Source organism: Pogoniulus pusillus, chromosome Z (genome assembly GCF_015220805.1).
Source record: "Pogoniulus pusillus isolate bPogPus1 chromosome Z, bPogPus1.pri, whole genome shotgun sequence".
Taxonomy (NCBI): Eukaryota; Metazoa; Chordata; class Aves; order Piciformes; family Lybiidae; genus Pogoniulus; species Pogoniulus pusillus.
The window spans coordinates 109,059,587-109,079,131 of NC_087309.1; the positions used below are offsets into that span (position 1 = coordinate 109,059,587).

At 46.8% G+C, this 19,545-nt stretch overlaps 1 protein-coding gene across 2 annotated transcripts in view; it reads left to right on the forward strand.

Moving 5' to 3' along the window:
- The first annotated feature begins 2,544 nt into the window (after positions 1 to 2,544).
- Positions 2,545 to 19,545, forward strand: part of NRG1 (neuregulin 1) — a 359,963-nt gene continuing 342,962 nt past the window's right edge. The window contains exon 1 of one of the 2 annotated variants that reach the window (XM_064140101.1): positions 2,545 to 4,199. In XM_064140101.1, coding sequence (XP_063996171.1) covers positions 3,794 to 4,199 — 406 coding nt within the window. In that variant the 5' untranslated portion in view covers positions 2,545 to 3,793. The remainder of the gene's footprint in view (positions 4,200 to 19,545) is intronic. The other variant, XM_064140102.1, reaches the window with a different exon arrangement.

Genomic DNA, 19,545 nt, shown 5'->3' on the forward strand with positions numbered 1-19,545 from the left:
AGTCCAACCCCTCTGTCAGAGCAGGACCATACAATCTAGCTCAGGTCACACAAGAATGCATCTAAATGGGCCTTGAAAGTCTCCAGAGAAGGAGACTCCACAACCTCTCTGGGCAGCTTGGGCCAGTGTTCTGGGACCCTTACAGTCAAGAAGTTCCCACTTGTGTTGAGCTGGAACCTCCTGTGCTGCAGCTTCCATCCATTGCTCCTTGTCCTACCCCAGGAAGCAAGTGAGCAGAGCCTGTTCTCCCTCTCCTGACCCCCAGCCCTCAGATATTTATAAACATTGATTAGGTCTCCTCTCAGTCTTCTCTTCTCCAGACTAAGAATCCCTGGGTCCCTCAGCCTCTCCTCACCAGGCAGTGCTCCAGTCCCCTAATTATCCTTGTAACCCTCCCTTGGACTCTTTCCGGCTGGTCCCTGTCCCTCTTAAACTGACGAGCCCAAAACTGAGGGCTGTACTCAAGATGAGGTCTCACCAGGGCAGAGTAGAGGTGGAAGAGAATTTCCCTGGATCTGCTGGACACACTCTTCTTAATGCACCCCAGGATCCCACTGACCCTTTTGGCAACAGGGGCACATTGCTGTGCCAAGGATGTTATCTACCAGCACTGCCAGGTCCCTCTCCACAGGGCTGTCCTCCAGCACATCACGTTGCAGGCTGTTCTGGTGCAGTTTATTATCCACACACCCCCTCCCCCCCAACCCCCAGGTGCAGGACTCTGTCCTTTTCTATCTGCCTTATCCTGGGAAAGATGAGAAGTCTGACCAGTCTTATATTGAAGTTTAAATTCCTGCAGTGAAAAGGGGAGATATAATTGCCTGACATTTGCATAACTCTTAATGTAATTTAAAGATGGGTAATACATCTCAGACAATGTCAGAGCAAGGGATAGAGGTGTCCAGCTGGTGGGACTGCCAGGGTCCCTTTGCATTTCTAGATACTTATATGTTGGGTTTTTGCTTTTTTAATTCTTTGAAAATAAGCACCATTTGTATGATGCACACACCTGTGAAACGTGCAGTTTATTTCAGAGGAACACAGAATTAACCAGGTTGGAAAAGACCTTTGAGATCATCAAGTCCAACCTATCACCCAACACCTTCTAATTCACTAACCCATGGCACTAAGTGTCTCATCCAGCCTCCTCTGAAATACCTCCAGGATGGGGACTCCACCATCTCCCCAAGCAGTTCATTTCAGTGCCAATCACTCTTGCTGTGAAGAACTTCTTCCTAACCTCCAGCCTGAATCTGCCCTAGCACAGCTTGAGGTTCCCTCACAGGGCTGTGCTCCAGCCCCCTCAGCAGCCTTGGTGTCCTTCTCTGGACATGTTCAAACACCTCAACATATTTCTTAAACTGAGGGGCCCAGGGCATGCCCCATTCATGGAGTGAAGAGGAGCCTGGATGAGGAACTTAGTGCAATGGGTTAATGAATTAGGAGGTCTTAGGTGATAAGTTGGACTCCATGTTTGCAGAGATCTTTTCCAACCTGGTTAATCCTGTGATTCTGTGTGACCACCTCCTTTGTCTTCTCCACGCTAAAAAGCCACAAGTCCCTCAACCTCTCTTCATAAGACAGATGTCATAGTCCCCTAATCATCTTTGTGGCCCTCTGATGTGCTCTCTCAACCAGTTCCTTGTCCTTCTTGAACTGGGGAGCCCAGAACTACATAGAATACTCCAGATGAGGACTCACTAGGGAAGAGCAGGCAAGGAGTAGAACCTCCTTCAACCTGTTGGCTATGCTCTCCTTGATGGTACCATTTGCCTTCTTGGCCACAAGGGCACATCATGACTTATGAAGGCTTATGGAGCCTCTTGGGAGTGGCTAAACTCCTTGTCTAGACAGACTTACTAGATCTGGGTCATGAAAATAAAGTGAGAAAGAAGGGTTCCTTCTTCCACTGCGAATAAATGTCCACAACTCTCATTTGTCTGCATGCCTATTTTCTGTACACAAAACATAATCTGTGCTTATGGACATCTGTACTTTCATTCCTGGGATGAGGCAAGCATTGGAGCTTGGAGCCCTGTCAAAAACCTCTCAAATCTGTGAAGCTGCTGTCTGAGTAAAGTGAAACCTGCAATTTCCAAGCAGAAACTGTTAACTAGCAGAAGGATCTTTAGCAGAAGCAATGTGGGTTACAACCTTGTGATAATGCAGTCAGCATTACGCTAGGCAAAGCTTTCAGCTCTCTCTTCAGAGACTGCAAATGCTAGGGTGCAAATATGAATCAGCTTTGAGGTCAAGCTGTACTTAGTGTAACACAGTAATATACTTAGTGCAATAGGACTAAATAAAAGGAAAAGAAGTGCATTCTTCCTAGTTTACACATAGGTGATCTGATGCAACTGCCAGCATGAAGATAAAAGTTTTCCTTAATGAACTTCAAGGACACTCTTTGGTGGGGGAGGTACAGGTATTAGGAGGAAGTTCTTCACAGAGAGAGTGATTTGCATTGGAATGGACTGCCCAGGGAGGTGGTGGAGTCACCATCCCTGGAGGTGTTCAAGAAAAGCCTGGATGAGGCACTTAGTGCCATGGTCTAGTTGACTGGCTAGGGCTGGGTGCTAGGTTGGACTGGATGATATTGGAGGTCTCTTCCAACCTGGTTATGATTCTATGATTCTATTTACGTGGTGCAGACTGGAGCAGCATCATCTTGTTCACATGTTGATTTGTTGACACACATTTGTTTTTACTCCTAAGTTCTTAGTCACTGTCATCGACTCCCTTTGACCACCCTTCACTGTCACCTATAAAGACATTTGGTTGTGGGCTCTTAAAACAACGTGTGGATGGATGGATTAAAGGGTTGCTTATTTTGGTTAAACACCAGGCAGTTAAACTGCATTCAATAATGCAAAGTAAGTAAAATGTTCAGTTATTAAGTTTGGCTGCATTCTAACATAAACAGTATCTGTCCTCCAAAGTTACCTTTTCAGAGACTGGGATCGTAAGGCACAAGATATCCCCAACTATCATTTTCTCTTTTATCTAGGATCCTTAGCTGGAAATAAATCTCTTTAATTAAACCACAGATTTGCCATTTTTTATGAGGGAAAACAGTAAACTACTGTCCTTTGCCTTGCAACATGCAGTGGTGTCCCAGCTCTGAACGACACATAAAAGCATTCTTCTTTGAGTGGGTTATAAAAGAGTTATAAATGTCGGAGTTGCTGATAGCAGTTGGGGGTGTAGGGGGGGTGTTTTCCTGATTTCTAAGAGTTTAGCCTTTTTTGTCCTCTGGATGGACTATGTCTGCACTTCTATAGAATTCAGTGTAGTGTTTAAGTTCCAAACCAACTTAGAGCCAACTAATCAGGAACTGTTAGCTCCTGTAGGTTTGCAGATGGCACCAAGCTGTGTGGCACAGTGAACTTGCTAGAGGGCAGGAATACATCCAGAGGGACCTGGACAGGCTGGAGAGGTGGGCCCAGGCTGACCTCATGACATTCAACAAGGCCAAATGTAAGGTCCTGTACCTCAGTCAGCGCAATCCCAAACACAGCTCCAGGCTGGATGGGGAATGGCTGAGAGCAGCCCTGAGGAACAGGACCTGAGGGTCTGAAGAAAAGCTCAACATGAACCAGCAGTGTGAGTGCAGCCCAGACAGCAACTGTGTGCTGGGCTGCAGCAAGAGCAGTGTGGCCAGCAGGGCAAGGGAGGGGATTCTGCCCCCTTGCTCTGCTCCCCTGAGACCCCACCTGGAGTCCTTTGTGCAGTTCTGGAGCCCCCAACACAAGGACATGGAATTTTTGGAGCAAGTTGAGAGGAGGCCACAAAGATGCTAAGAGGGCTGCAGCAGCTCTACTATGAGGACAGGCTGAGAGAATTGAAGCTCTGTAGCCAGAAGGAGGGGAGAGAGAAGAGAAGAGAAGAGAAGAGAAGAGAAGAGAAGAGAAGAGAAGAGAAGAGAAGAGAAGAGAAGAGAAGAGAAGAGAAGAGAAGAGAAGAGAAGAGAAGAGAAGAGAAGAGAAGAGAAGAGAAGAGAAGAGAAGAGAAGAGAAGAGAAGAGAAGAGAAGAGAAGAGAAGAGAAGAGAAGAGAAGAGAAGAGAAGAGAAGAGAAGAGAAGAGAAGAGAAGAGAAGAGAAGAGAAGAGAAGAGAAGAGAAGAGAAGAGAAGAGAAGAGAAGAGAGAAGGCTTCAAGGAGACCTTGCAGTGGCCTTACAGCATCTGAAAGGAGCCCGCAGTAAGGCTGGGGAGGGATTATTGACAAGGTCTTGTAATGACAGGATGAGGAGTAACGAGTTTAAACTGGCAGAGAGGTGATTGAAAGTGGATGTTAGGAAGAAGTTATTTGCAGAACTGAAACAGGTTGCCCAGGGAGTTGTTGCTACTCCCTCCCTGGACATGTTCAAGGACAGGTTGGATGAAGCCTTGAGCTACCAGTTTTAGTTGGAGGTGTCCTTGCCTATGGTGGAGGGTTGAAACTGGATGATCCTTGAAGTCCCTTCCAGCCTTAACCATTCTGTGATTCTATGGTTCCATAACTGCTGTATCTCCAACCATGGAAACACAACATAATACAGGCAGACCAAAGGAACCAGGCAGATATTGCTGCCTGCAGTTCCAGCTGCTATAGCCAGGTTGAGTACCTTCATATCAGTGCACAGTGCTCAGGACAAGTCTGTTTCTATGCTCTCCAGTTATGAAGAAGCAACGAGGGTGCTCCCATTTGATCAGTGTTATCACAGCTTCTCAAAAAGGTGCTCCCTGGGTTCCTCCTGACTTTGCCTCTCCTAAAGCTGTCACACAGAGATTTTCATGCTGGGGTAATTATGCTGGGGTAAATTTTGGCCAATGCATTGGTGCAGACTGTGTTATGCTTACTATGAGACCGAGGCAGTGGAAAAAGCATGAGAAACTTTCAAAAGTTGGTATAAGACTGCCCAGTGTTGCAAACCCTTGGGAACAGAATCAGAACATCATTGTTTTGTTTCTCTCTCCTCCATTAACATTTGGCACACAAGTAATTCCAATCTCATGAGCCCTCCTTTGGAAAAACTTTCTTTTGCTGTGTCATTGAACTTCACTACTGATGTGTAGGACCAAATCAAAAGTTCATTAAACCAAGTAGCTTTACTCTGACTATGTCTTAATGGAAGAAGTGGTAACATAATCCGTGTGCCACTTCCAGAGTTAAAGCCAAAGCAATATGGCAAAGCATGTGGGGTGTTGTTTCTACAACAGGGCAATGCCAGCTGACCCTGAGTACGTCCTGAAAAGATACAGCACTAGGCTAGACTACACCTTTCATGGTTTTGAAGACCTGATTTTTAAAATTTTTTTCTTCCCCATTTCTTTTTTTCATCTGTCATTTAAATCTTGCATCTGAGTTGAGACAATTCCAAGCACCAATACAGGCTGAGCAGTGGCTGGCTGGAGAGCATCCCTGAGGAGAGGGACCTGGGGGTGCTGCTGGGCGAGACGCTCAACATGAGCCAGCAGTGTGCACTTGCAGCCCAGAGAGCCAACCAGAGCCTGGGCTGCAGCAAGAGAAATGTGGACAGCAGGGTGAAAGAAGTGATCCTCCCCCTCTGCTGCACACAGGTGAGACCTCACCTGGAGTACTGCATCCAGTTCTGGAGCCCTGGTACAAGAAAGATATGGGGGTGCTGGAAGGTGTGCAGAGAAGGGCCATGAGGATGATCAGAGGGCTGGAGCTGCTCTGCTATGAGGAGAGACTGAGGGAGTTTGGGCTATTCAGCCTGGAGAGAAGGCTTCCAGGTGACCTTCTTGTGACCTTTCAGTATCTTAAGGGGTCTACAAGAAAGCTGAGGAGGGTCTTCTTAGGCTGTCAGGCAGTGATAAGACTCTGGGAATGGAACAAAGTTAGAAATGGGTGGATTCAGACTGGATGTTAATAAGATGTTCTTCCCCATATGGATGGTGAGGGCCTGGAAGTGATTGCCCAGGGAGGTGGTGGAAGCCTCATGCCTGGAGGTGTTTAAGGCCAGGCTGGCTGAGACTCTGGACAGGCTGATGTAGTGTGAGGTGTCCCTGCCTACGGCAGGGGGCTTGGAATGAGACGATCCTTGTGATCCTTTGCAGCCCTGACTGAAGTTTCTATGATTTCAGGAAATCAGCAGGGCTCAGGACATTTATCTCCCTTTAGTGTTTAGAAGTTTCTGTTATGATATCATCCTAATGGCTAGGAATTATCTGAAGGTGGAGGCAACAGCACGGCTGTTGCACATGATGAGCTACCACATCCTCTCCAGTCTCTCTTAGTCACAAGAAGCCCCTCATCTACCAACACAGGACTGCTAACACTGAGAGCAAAGGAAAAACACTCTCAGGAGTGTTGACCACTGTGGAACAGGGAACCATGTTCATTTTCCCTAATAAAGGGGGAAAGAACAAAAAACCCCAAACTAAACAAAACCAGTAGCAACAACAAAACCAAGCTTCCTGGAGGGAAGTTGTAGCCAGGTGGGGTTGGTCTCCTCTCCCAGGCACCCAGGGGCAGAACAAGAGGACACACCTTCAAGCTGTGCCAGGGTAGGTTCAGGATGGACTTAGGAAGAAGTTCTTCACATTAAGAGTGATTGGCATTGGAATGGGCTGCCCGGAGAGGGGGTGGAGTCCTCGTGCCTGGAGATGTTTAAAAGGAGGATGGATGAGGCACTTAGTGCCATGGGTTAGTTAATTAGAAGGGTTAGGTGATAGGTTGGACTCGATGATCTCAGCGGTATTTTCCAACCTGGTTAGTTCTGTGATTCCGTGAAGATGCTTGTCTGATTTAGAGGAGGGAATGTGTTTGTACCTTCCCTTCCTTTCCCCAGAAAGGAGAACATTGATTTTGATAGCTAGGAGTGCTGTGTGCTTGGGAAATTATACCTGAACTGGGTCTGGATCATGTAGCTCTGTGTAGTGCTAGCTTCTGTAATAGGGAGGTCTGGTCTGTCTCAAACAGGACACCTGAAATAGGTAATTTACGTGTCTCTCATCCTCCATTGTGTGTACAGGATAAGAGAGTCTTCTGTCATAGAATCACAGAACCAGCCAGGTTGGAAGAGACCTCCAAGATCATCCAGGCCAACCTAGCACCCAGCCCTAGCCAGTCAACTAGACCATGGCACTAAGTGCCTCACCCAGGATTGTCTTCAACACCTCAAGGGATGGTGACTCCACCACCTCCCTGGGCATCCCATTCCAATGCCAATCACTCTCTCTGGCAACAACTTCCTCCTAACATCCAGCCTAGACCTCCCCTGCCACAACTTGAGACTGTGTCCCCTTGTTCCATTGCTGGTTGCCTGGCAGAAGAGACCAGCCCCACCTGGCTACAACCTCCCTTCAGGTAGTTGTAGACAGCAATGAGGTCTGCCCTGAGCCTCCTCTTCTGCAGACCGCCTCAGCATCTCCTCACAGGGCTGTGCTTCAGGCCTCTCACCAGCTTCATTGCCCTTCTCTGGACATATTCAGTATCTCAACATCTCTCTTGAATTGAGAGGCCCAGAACTGGGCACAGGACTCAAGGTGTCATCACTGTGACAACTGCATGTTTCTGAAGGTTTCACATAGTGTCATAAGGAAAGCCATAATGGTTGAGGAAATTAATAGCAATTCATTTCCATCAGATTTTTAAACTACGAGTAACTACTGGAGGATGAAGTAATGGTGGAGTCACCATACCTGGAAGTCTTTAGGAAAGATTGCATGTGGCACTTGGTGGCATGGGTTAGCTGATGTTGTGGTGTTAGGCTATAAGCTGGACTTCACGAGAAGAGGAGCCTGGTTGATTCTGTGATTCTGTGATTCAGTGCTGCTTTTCTGCTCATCAATGCCAGTAGCTTCCTGTGCAGGGAAGATGGCAACAAGTCAGGAGCTGTAACTGCCATCCCCTCTGTATGTCAGGAAGCTGTCTTCCTGCTCACAACATGTGGAGAGTTGGTTTCTTGCTGAGTTTATCTCCAAGGCATATACAAACAAGACCTACCTTCTTGGGCTAACATTCACAATTCCCCTCTGCCTGGGACCTGAATCATCATTTCTGATAAAAGTACTGAGATGTCTCACAGACAGTGGAGAAGGATATTCCACTTGACCCACTGTGTGCCTTAGGGTATCTGTGGTGAGGCTGATTGCTCTCTACAGGCATGGGGCTGGATCACCATAGTGTACATATGGTGAATATCACATAGCTCGTTGATATTCACTGTAGCTAACACTGTTTAGAGATAAGAAAACCCAAGTGCTGGACAAAGAGGCAATTTCTTGCTTTATCATAGCATGCCACATATTCCCCTGCAGAACTGTCCCCTTGCACCTTGAGCTGATGACCTCTTCCTGTCTTCTCTGCTTCTTTCCCCTGGGCATGAGCTTTGCAGGTCCTGTCCCCTCCAGGTGGATGCTGCCTTCAGGGAGGAGGTTTCAGAGGAGTGAGCACCTGTGCAACTGCACTGAAGCTCCTGATTGCACAGATCACCATTTCTTGGGTACTTCACTGCAACACACGCAGCTGCAGCAAGGGAGTTCCCAAACTCCTGCTTGTAAGCCTGTGACCCATTAACCAATATGAGTCAAATGAGAATAGACCAGACCAGGAGGTGTTTTTTTTCCACATTAGCTCTTTTAATTCCTTTACCAGGAGAGCAAACTTATCCAGTAAGTAGCAGCCTCTGTGGTGGTATTTCTGGCCCTGTCAGAAGAGAAGTTTCTGAGGAGTTTTAGAAAACTAGGTCTTTGCTTATTATCTTAAACATGGGTGAGACTGGATGAGGCACTTAGTGCCATGGGTTAGTGAATTAGAAGGTGTTAGGTGGTAGGTTGGACTCGATGATCTTGAAAGTCTTTTCCAATCTGGTTAATTCTGTGATTCTGTAGAGGTGATACATAAACATAGAAGAAAGGAAAAAAAACACACTCTTTTTTTCACTCCAAACTGCTTAAGACACACAGTATAGCTACACCAGGAGTACTTTACTGACATCAAAGTACAGGGATCCTGCCTATTCAGGAACAGTGCAGCCAGTAGGACAAGGGAGGTTATTCTTCCCCTGTACTCAGCACTGGTCAGGCCACACCTTGAGTGCTGTGTCCATTTCTGGGCCACTCAATTCAAGAGAGATGTTGAGGTGCTGGAACATGTCCAGAGAAGAGTGACAAAGCTGGTAAGGGGCCTGGAACAAAAACTCTATGAGGAGAGGCTGAGGGAGCTGGGGGTGTGCAGCCTGGAGAAGAGGAGGCTCAGTGGTGACCTCATTGCTGTCTACAACTACCTGAAGGGAGGCTGTAGCCAGGTGGGGTTGGTCTCTTCTGCCAGGCAACCAGCAATAGAACAAGGGGACACAGTCTCAAGTTGTGCCAGGGAAATTATAGGCTGGATGTTAGGAGGAAGTTCTTCACAGAGAGAGTGATTGGCATTGGAATGGGCTGCCCAGGGAGGTGGTGGAGTCACCATCCCTGGAGGTGTTGAAGAAAAGCCTGGATGAGGCACTGAGTGCAATGGTCTAGTTGACTGGCTAGGGCTGGGTGATAGGTTGTCCTGGATGATCTTGGAGGTCTCTTCCAGCCTGGTTGATTCTATAATTTTATGATACTATGAAATGGCACAAACTAGGATAGATATGTTAGAGGTTTTCCCAGTCGGTGTCTCCACTGGTCTGTCCGTGAGGGCTGCCCTCCTTCACACCCCTGGATGAAAAAGTGGCAAATGAGACCTGAAGAGTGCAGCTGGTCCTGGCTGAGCATTATGCACTTTGTGCGACTACCTCAAGGGCTACGTAGAGCAGCACTATTTATAAGCATCGCTATCTGAGTTACCTGCAGGATTTGTTTCTCTTTTATATTAACAGAATCACAGAATTAATCAGGTTGGAAAAGACCTTTGAGATCATTGAGTCCAATCTATCACCTAGCATCTTCCAATTCAGTAAGCCATGGCACTAAGTGCCTCATCCAGCCTCTTTTTAAACAACTCCAGGTATGGAGACTCCACCACCTCCCCAGGCAGCCCATTCCAATGCCAATCACTCTTGCTGCAAAGAACACAACGTTTTCATGTAGGAGGTCAAGAGACCTCCTTTTGGGTGATATTTCCCAGTCATAGTTTAGAAGCAGAATGAGAGGAAGGCAGGGAAATTATTTAATCCAAACTTAGCCGCTCAGCTATTTGAGCTCTCCCTGCCCTTGTTTAAATTTGTGCTTAAGCACAGCTTTAAGGCTAAAAGAAGGTACACTTTAGATGGCCATGGCTTTATATTGCATCTATCAGAATCATAGAATCAGTCAGGGTTGGAAGGGACCAAAAGGATCATCAAGTTCCAACCTCCCTGCCATGGGCAGGGACATGACACAATCACAGAGTCACAGAACCTTAGAGGTTGGAAGGGACCTCCAGAGCTCATCCAGTCCAATCTCCCTGCCAAGGCAGCATCACCCAGGGTAGTTCATACAGGAATGCACCCAGGCAGGGTTTGAAAGACTTCAGTGAAGGAGATCTCACAACCTCTCTGGGCAGTCTGCTCCAGGGCTCTGTCACCCTCACTGTAAAGAGCTTTCTCTTCATGTTGGGATGAAACCTTCTCTGTTGCAGTTTGTAGCTGTTGTAGTTTATTGCTGCTGGTAACCAAAAAGTGATTGGCTCCAGGCACTTGACCCCCACCCCTCAGATATTTGTACACATTGATCAGGTCTCCTCTCAGCCTTCTCTTCTCCAGACCAAACAGCCTCAGGGTTCTCAGTCTCTCTCCATAGAGGAGATGCTCAACTTCCCAAATCATTCTCGTGGCTCTCTGCTGGACTCTCTCCAGTAGGTCTCTGTTTCTCCTGAACTAGTGAGGTCAAAAGTGGACACAGTACTCCAGGTGTGGTCTCAATTAGGGCAGAGCGGAGTGGGAGAAGAACCTCCCTACCCCTGCTGGACATACTTTTCCTGATGCCCCCCAGATTGCCCACAAGGGCACATTTCTGGTCCATGCAGAACTTGCTGCCCACCAGGACTTCAACGTCAGTGCACCCTATTATGCTGCTTCATAAAAGGCCTCTCACCCAAAAAATAAAGTCCTGGCTGCCAGATGTGAGTTTACTCACTGGTATCAACAAGGACATGACAGTCTCTAGGGATTTTACAGTCTGAGTCATTGGAGAGTGGCTAAGAATGGTTATTCTTTGGTAGCTGACAACTAAACAGTCCTTCAGCTCTGTGGAACAGCCTTGTAGAAAGCTGACCTCAACCTCATATTTAGTCTTTGGGTCTCAGTTTGCATACTGTAAATAAAATCATGTTTCAATTGTCTCAGAGACGTGAAGAAATTCCTCACAAAAGCTCCTCATCATAGTGACTCATCACCACCAGCCCAGCAGCAACTCTTGCCATGCACCACGGTGGCTGAATGCAGGTGCTGGAAGGCTGTGTTCAACAACCATTTCCTACGTAAGAAACACAGGGAAAAAAACAAAACAATAATTAAAAGAGCTAATTCCTCTGAAGAGAAATAGGAGCAGATAGTCAGGACTACCGGCTGTGCTGTGCAGCAAGAACAGCCTGGAGAAGAGGAGGGTCAGGACAGACTTTATTGCTCTCTACAGCTACCCGAAGGGAGGTTGTAGCCAGGTGGAGTTGGTCCCAAGCACCCAGGGACAGAACAAGAGGACACAGCCACAAGCTGTGCCAGGGCAGGTTCAGGCTGGAGGTTAGGAAGAAATTCTTCATATCAAGAGTGACTGGCACTGGAATGGGCTGCCCAGGGAGGTGGTGGAGTCCCCATCCCTGGAGGTGTTTCAAAGGAGGCTGGATGAGACACTTAGTGCCATGGGTTAGTGAATTAGAAGCAGTTAGGTGACAGGCTGTACTGAATGATCTCAAAGGTCTTTTCCAACCTGGTTAATTCTGTGGTTCTCTGAAATTAACTGCACGTTTCACAGGTGTGTGCATCATACAAATGATGTTTATTTTCAAAGAATTTAAAATGCAAACTGGTCAGGCCACACCTTGGGTGCTGTGTCCAGTTCTGGGCTCCTCAATTCAAGAGAGATGTTGAGGTGCTGGAAGGTGTCCAGAGAAGGGCAAGGAAGTTGGTGAGGGGCCTGGAGCACAGCCCTGTGATGAGAGGCTGAGGGAGCTGGGGGTGTGCAGCCTGGAGAAGAGGAGGCTCAGGGCAGACCTGAATGCTGTCTACAAATACCTGAAGGGAGGCTGTTGATTCTATGATTTTATGATCTAGAAATGCAAAGGGACCCTGGCAGTCCCACCAGCTGGACACCTCTATCCCTTGCTCTGACATTGTCTGAGGTGTATTACCCATCTTTAAATTACATTAAGAGTTATGCAAATGTCAGACAACTACATCTCCCTTTTTTACTGCAGGAAATTAAACTTTATTATAAGACTGCTCAGACTTCTCATCATTCCCAGGATAAGGCTCAATGATCTCAAAGGTCTTTTCCAACCTGGTTAGTTCTATGGTTCTGTGATTGATGTATATCATCTCTAGGAACAAGTTAATGGAGTTAAACAAGTTTAAAATGTGTTCGAGCCTGAATATCAAATTCCATCCTGATGTGCTCTTAACTTCAGAAAAAAACATTTTAGAACTCACGTAGCAATCATCTGTTCACTTCAATCATAGAATCAACCAGGTTGGAAGAGACCTCTAAGATCATCCACTCCAACCTAGCACCCAGCCCTATCCAGTCAACTAGACCATGGCACTAAGTGCCTCATCCAGGCTTTTCTTCAACACCTCCAGGGATGGTGACTCCACCACCTCCCTGGGCAGCCCATTCTAATGCCAATCACTCTCTCTGGCAACAACTTCCTCCTAACATCCAGCCTAGACTTCCCCCAGCACAACTTGAGACTGTGTCTCCTTGTTCTGTTGCTGGTTGCCTGGGAGAAGAGGTCACCCCCCACCTGGCTACAACCTCCCTTTGGGTAGTTGTAGACAGCAATGAGGTCACCCCTGAGCCTCCTCTTCTGCAGGCTAAACACCCCCAGCTCCAGTTCTGTTACTGTTGGATTGAAATAGTTCATTAGAGGAAAAAAAAATCAAACATTTTTCAAAAAGAAGGAGAAAATAAAAATAAATACACACACAAAAAAAAAAAAAAGGCACACACCCACCCCCCCCAAAAAATAACCCAAACCACAAACAAACAAGGAACCATCAAGTCAAACACATAAACCATCAAACAAACACAAAGACCATCAAGTCCAAAAGCATCTGGAGAGTTTTCAGTAGGCATTAAGGGAGATTCTTCTGTGATGGGAGTGCTGAAAACAAGTCAGCAGTGCATAACCAAGTGAATGCTTTACGAGTCATTGTAAATCTGTCTTGTGATAGTGCCTGGAATCTAAAATTACCTCCTCCTGCTGAACACTTTTAGCTCAGTGGAGCTTTTTGCAGAACCTTTTATAAGCAACTCTGACTTTTAAAAGGTTTCCTCTCCTTGGCATTGATAACTCCTTCATAGAATTCATCGCTAAGAAATCAAGGGGTACATCTCAAGGCAATAATTTTCAGTGTTCTGTTCAGTTTGACTAATCTGCTATGTACACATCTCAAGAGTTCTTTCCCTGGTTAAATAAATACAGAGGCTTTCACTAACTCTTGCACTTGCTGCTCTGCCAGTAGCAGTGACACTAATTTAGCAAAGGCAAAGCAGCTGTGCTGGGTTTAGCCATAAAGTATATGATGATATCTCTGCATCAATAAAGGAGTTAAAGTTGTTCTGCTTTGGTGCATCTTAGTAATGTCTGTGATGCCTCCTAAGCAAGGGGGCTGCATCTGCAGAGCGAGCGGTGATGCTCTGCAGAGACAGCAACATGGACAGAAGAAGACAGAGCTGAACAAGCAGTGCCATAACTTTGTGGGTAACTTGGGCTTGGAGTCACCAACTCTTCAGTGACACAAGCCCAAGCGCAGTAGCTGCACTCCTGGCTCAGAGCTGCACTCAACTCTCGTTGTTCTCTGCAGTGCATCAAGAAGATATCACGGGATCACAGAATGCTAGGGTTTGGAAGGGACCTCCAGAGATCATTGAGTCCAACTCCCCTGCCACAGCAGGACCATACAATCCAGCTCAGGTCACACAGGAATGCATCCAGATGGGTCTTGAATGTCTGCAGAGAAGGAGACTCCACAACTTCTCTGGGCAGCCTGTGCCAGGGATCGATCTGTGACCCTTACAATAAAGAAGTTCTTCCTCGTGTTGAGGTGGAACCTCCTGTGCTGTAGTTCATACCCATTGCCCCTTGTCCTATCCCAAAGCACAACTGAGAAGAGTTTGTCCTCTCCCTTTTGACCCCCAGCCCCCAGATATTTATAAACACTGATCGGATCCCCTCCAAGGCTTCTCTTCACCAGACCAAACAGCCCCTGGTCCCTCAGCCTCTTCTCACAGGGCAGTGCTCCTGCCCCTTCAGCATCTTTGTAACCCTTCATTGAACTCTTTCTAGTACATCACTGTCCCTCCTGAACTGGGACTGAAGGCAATATTGCAGATGGGTTATCAGCAGGGCAAAATAGAGGGAGAGGACAACCTCCTTAGATCTGGACACACTCCTCTTAATGTCCTCCACGACCCCATTGGCCTTCTTGGCCACAAGGGCACATTTCAGCCCCTTGAAGAACTTCTTGTCCACCAGCACCTCCAGGTCCTTCTCCACAGGGCTGCTCTCCAGCAGATCACCTCCCAACCTGTACTGCTGCTTCTAAACATGCATCTCACAACTCTTTACCACTGTACACAACCCTGGGCATGTTTTCACAGTATCAACAAGATTGGAAAAGACCTCACAGATCATCAAGTCCAACCCTTTACCACAGAGCTCAAGGCTAGACCATGGCACCAAGTGCCACGTCCAATCCTGCCTTGAACAGCCCCAGGGACGGCGACTCCACCACCTCCCCGGGCAGCCCATTCCAGTGTCCAATGACTCTCTCAGTGAAGAACTTTCTCCTCACCTCCAGCCTAAATCTCCCCTGATGTAGCCTGAGGCTGTGTCCTCCAGAGAGTTACAGGATTCATTGTATTGAGGAAATATGCACGCATCATGATCTCTGCTCCTGCTGCTTGTGCCAACATCTTTGAAGTCAACTGACACTGGCTAGTGCTACTGGAGGAAGAGCAGATTCAGATGGATGGCTAAGGGATATAGCAACTTGCAGGAGCAGCCATCTCTGTGCTTAAGGGCAGGAACAGCAATCTCCATCTCAGTTCTGCAGTTCCAGCAGTTACTTTTTCCCTGTGTCAATAGAAGCATTGTCTTGGCATAATACCTGACACTCGACTTCAGGTGAGATTCAGTGTTGCCTCTGTGTCTAAGAAGACCCCCTCCATAAATCATAATATCATATCATATCATATCATATCATATCATATCATATCATATTCTATCATAGATCAGAATGGTTTAGGTTGGAAAGGACATCAAAGCTCATCCAGTTCCAACACACCTGCCATAAGCAGGGACACCTCCCACTAGAACAGGTCACTCAAGACCTCATCCAACCTGGCCTTCAACACCTCCAGGCAGGCAACAGCCACAGCCTCCCTGGGCAACCTGTGCCAGTGTCTCACCACCCTCACTGCAAAGAACTTCTTCCTAACATCCATTCTTAATCTCCCCTCTGCCAGTTTAAACCCATTCCTCCTCATCCTGTCATTACAAGACCTTGTTAATAGTCCCTCCCCAGCCTTCCTGTAGGCCCCCTTCAGATCCTGGAATGCTACTCCAAGGTCTCCTTGAAGCCTTCTCTCGTTCTGGCTACAGAGCCCCAGCTCTCTCAGCCTATCCTCATAGCAGAGCTGCTGCAGCCCTCTGAGCATCTTCGTGGCCTCCTCTGGACAGGCTCCAACAGTTCCATGTCCTTCCTGTGTCCCAGGCTTGTATTGTTCTGCAGTACTCACAGAGCTGCTTTTCTGAGTTAACTACCAGTGTTCATCTCTCAGAAATACTTCACAGACCTTCATGCCTTAGAATGTCTGCTATTGGGGATACCTGCAATTGCTGAAATTACTGCAGATAACACAGTCTGAGGGATGTGGGAAAAAAACTACACTCCAATGTAGCTCGTAAACGTTATCCTCCTTTTAGTCTTTCCTGTAAGATCTACTGAGCTTCCTTTCTTCCAAGAAAAAGTCTTTGGACATCTCACTGTGTAATTTTTGGCCTGCAGAGAAGATTTCTCGATTTTAAGTGGTTGCCTACATCCTTACGTCATCTGCAAACTTTGCCATATGTGATTCTGGTTATAGACACGGTGAGAGCAGTGTGATCAGTGCTGGCAGTTTCAAATAGGCATCTGAAACTATTTCCATCTAGGCATTGTGTTTTGCAGGAGCCAGCTTCTGACTTGTTTGCTGGCAGAACCAGATGAGAGGGGGGAGAAAAAAATCACCAGGCTTCATTCTAGGGTTACATTCTTACAGGAGCAGGATGTGATTAATGAAGACTCTGAGACTGCCCTAGGCAGCCTATGCTGTAAATGGCTATAAACACAGGAGGGGAAGGTAATGCAGCTAAATCCAAGTCAGTGTTTGTAAACAACTTGTCAAACTTCATCACTGTTGACTAATGCCTATTAATAATGTATTAATTAATTTATAAACTATTTATAATTGGAACCTGAATATAGGAGGAAGCTTATGCAACTTGTTCCTATGTCTGTGGTTAAGTAGAGAATCTTCTTCAGCTCCAGGCTTCACAGGTGTCTTTTCTGTATTCCAGAGAACTGGTGCTACACCAATACTAAATGTTGTTGGGCCTTGATAAGTGCAAAGCTGATATGCTGGCAGGAAACAAGCAAACAAACAAACAAAACCCAACACCCAACTCTCAGCAGATTCTGATTTGGTACCCACTAATAGGATTCCCTGTAAATGAACATTGCAGCTTTGCAATATTTGGTCATTGGTCCCAAGTCTCATGTCACAGAATCACAGAATCACAGAATCACAGAAGCATCCAGGTTGGCAAAGCCCCTCAGGATCACCAAGTCCAAATTAGAACCCTACTCAACAAGATTCACCTTAAACCATACCCCTAAGCACCACATCCAAACCACTCTTAAACACATCCAGGGTGAGTGGCTCCACCACCTCCCTGGGTAGCTCATTCCAGTCCCTGACCACTCTCTCTGTTAAAAACTTCCTCATAACGTCCAATCTAAACCTCCTCAGCTTCAGCTTGAGGCCATCCCCCTTTGTTCTGTCTCCTATTACTTGTGAGAAGAAACCATCAGCAGCCTCTCCACAATGTCCCTTCACAGGTAGTTGTATACAAAATCATAGAATCATAGCATCATAGAATCAACCAGGTTGGAAGAGACCTCCAAGATCAGCCACTCCAACCTAGCACCCAGCCCTAGCCAATCAACTAGACCATGGCACTAAGTGCCTCATCCAGTCTTCTCTTCAACACCACCCAGGGAGGTGGTGGAGTCGCCGTCCCTGGAGCTGTTCAAGGCACTATTGGACGTGGCACTTGGTGCTGTGGTCTAGCCTTGAGCTCTGTGGTAACAGGTTGGACTTGATGATCTATGAGGTTTCTTCCAACCTTGGTGATACTGTGATACTGTGATACCTCCAGCAACAGTGACTTCATCACCTCCCTGGGCAGCCCATTCCAATGCCAATAACTCTCTCTGGCAAGAACTTACTCCTAACATTCAGCCTATACTTCCTCCAGCACAACTTGAAACTGTATCCACTTGATACCTCAAGGATAGCTTTGCTTGTGATCATAGGATCACCTAATTGGAAAAGACCCTAAGATCATTGAGTCCAAGCATAACCTAACATCTCCCTGTACACAAGTGTTAGATCACATCCTTAATGCACCTCATACAAATCTCTCAATGTCCAGCCTAAACCTGCCCTGGAGCAGTTTGAGACTGTGTCCTCTTGTTCTGGATTTAACATATGGCCTTGTTGAATGCATACAGCTGGCCTCATCCCATTGATCCAGCCTGTTCAGGTGGTTCTGTAAACCCTCCCTACCCTCAAGAAGGTCAGCATTCCCTCCTATCTTAGTGTTACCTACAGACTTACTGAAAGTCCATTCAATCATAGATTTGATTCTTCTGATCACCAAGCCAAACCCATATCCCTACTCTACAAGGTCCACTCTACACCATATCCCCAAGCACCACATCCAAACTACCTTTAAACACATCCAGAGTGAGTGACTTCACCACCTCCCTGGGCAGCTCATTCCAGTGTCTGACCACTCTTGCTGGGAAAAACTGTTTCCTAATATCTAGTCTAAACCTTCCCAGTGGTAGCTTGAGGCCATTGCCTCTTGTTCTATCACTATTTACCTCTGAGAAGGCTGGGGAAGGACTGTTCAGAAGGGCTTTTAGCAACAGGGCAAGGGGCAAAGGCTTTGAACTGGAGCAGGGAAGATGTTTAGCCTGGAGAAGAGGAGGCTCGGGGTGACCTCATTGCTGTCTACAACTACCTGAAGGGACATTGTAGCCAGGTGGGGGTTGGCCTCTTCTCCCAGGCAACCAACAACAGAACAAGGGGACATAGTCTCAAGTTGTGCCGGGGAAAGTACAGGCTGGATGTTAGGAGGAAGTTTGTCACAGAGAGAGTGATTGGCATTGGAATGGGCTGCCCAGGGAGGTGGTGGAGGCACCGTCCCTGCAGGTGTTGAAGAAAAGCCTGGATGAGGCACTTAGTGCCATGGTCTAGTTGATTGGCTAGGGCTGGGTCCTAGGTTGGACTGGATGATCTTGGAGGTCTCTTCCAACCTGGTGGATTCTATGATTCTATGAGAGTGGTAAAATACTGGAGCAGGTTGCCCAGGGAGGTGGTGGAGGTCAAGTCCCTGAGAACATCCAAGAGCAAATTCAATGGAATTTAGTAGTGGAACACTGGAACAGGTTGCCCAGGGAGGTGACTGGAGCCCCATTTATGGAGATATTCAAGGTGAGACTCAACAGGGCTCTGGGCAACCTGATATAGTTGAGGATGCCCCTGCTGACTGCAAAGGTAGTTGGACTAGATGACCTTTGGAGGGACTAGGTGACTTTTAGAGATCACTTCCAACACAGACCATTCTGTGATTCTATGTTTTACTGACCTTTGGAGGGACTAGGTGACCTTTGGAGGGACTAGATGACTTTTAGAGATCCCTTCCAACCCAGACCATTCTGTGATTCTATGTTTTGCTGACCTGCACCTCAGTGAGAGACTCAAAAGATTAGGTGATTTGGGACAAGCAATACCTTAGCACTTGTGTAGATGAAGAAGGAAAATATACAACCAAGAAAAACCCAAAACCCAACAACATGAGACCTTCCAAATACATGCTGTAATAAAACCCCCCAACTTGTGTGTAATTGCTTTTAATCAAAGGTATGCCAGAGGAATTGATGAATGAACTGTCTCTGCAGAAAGAGCAAGAGCTAGGAAACAGGTACTGCATGAACCACACAAATCATGCACATCAAAGGAATATTTTTAAACCATCTCAATCATCTAAGAGTTCTTACCAGCATTTGGGAAATGATAGCTCTTCAAGACTCTTAAGTGTTTTTGCCTGTCAGTGAAACACAGACTCTTAAGTGTCTACAGATCCC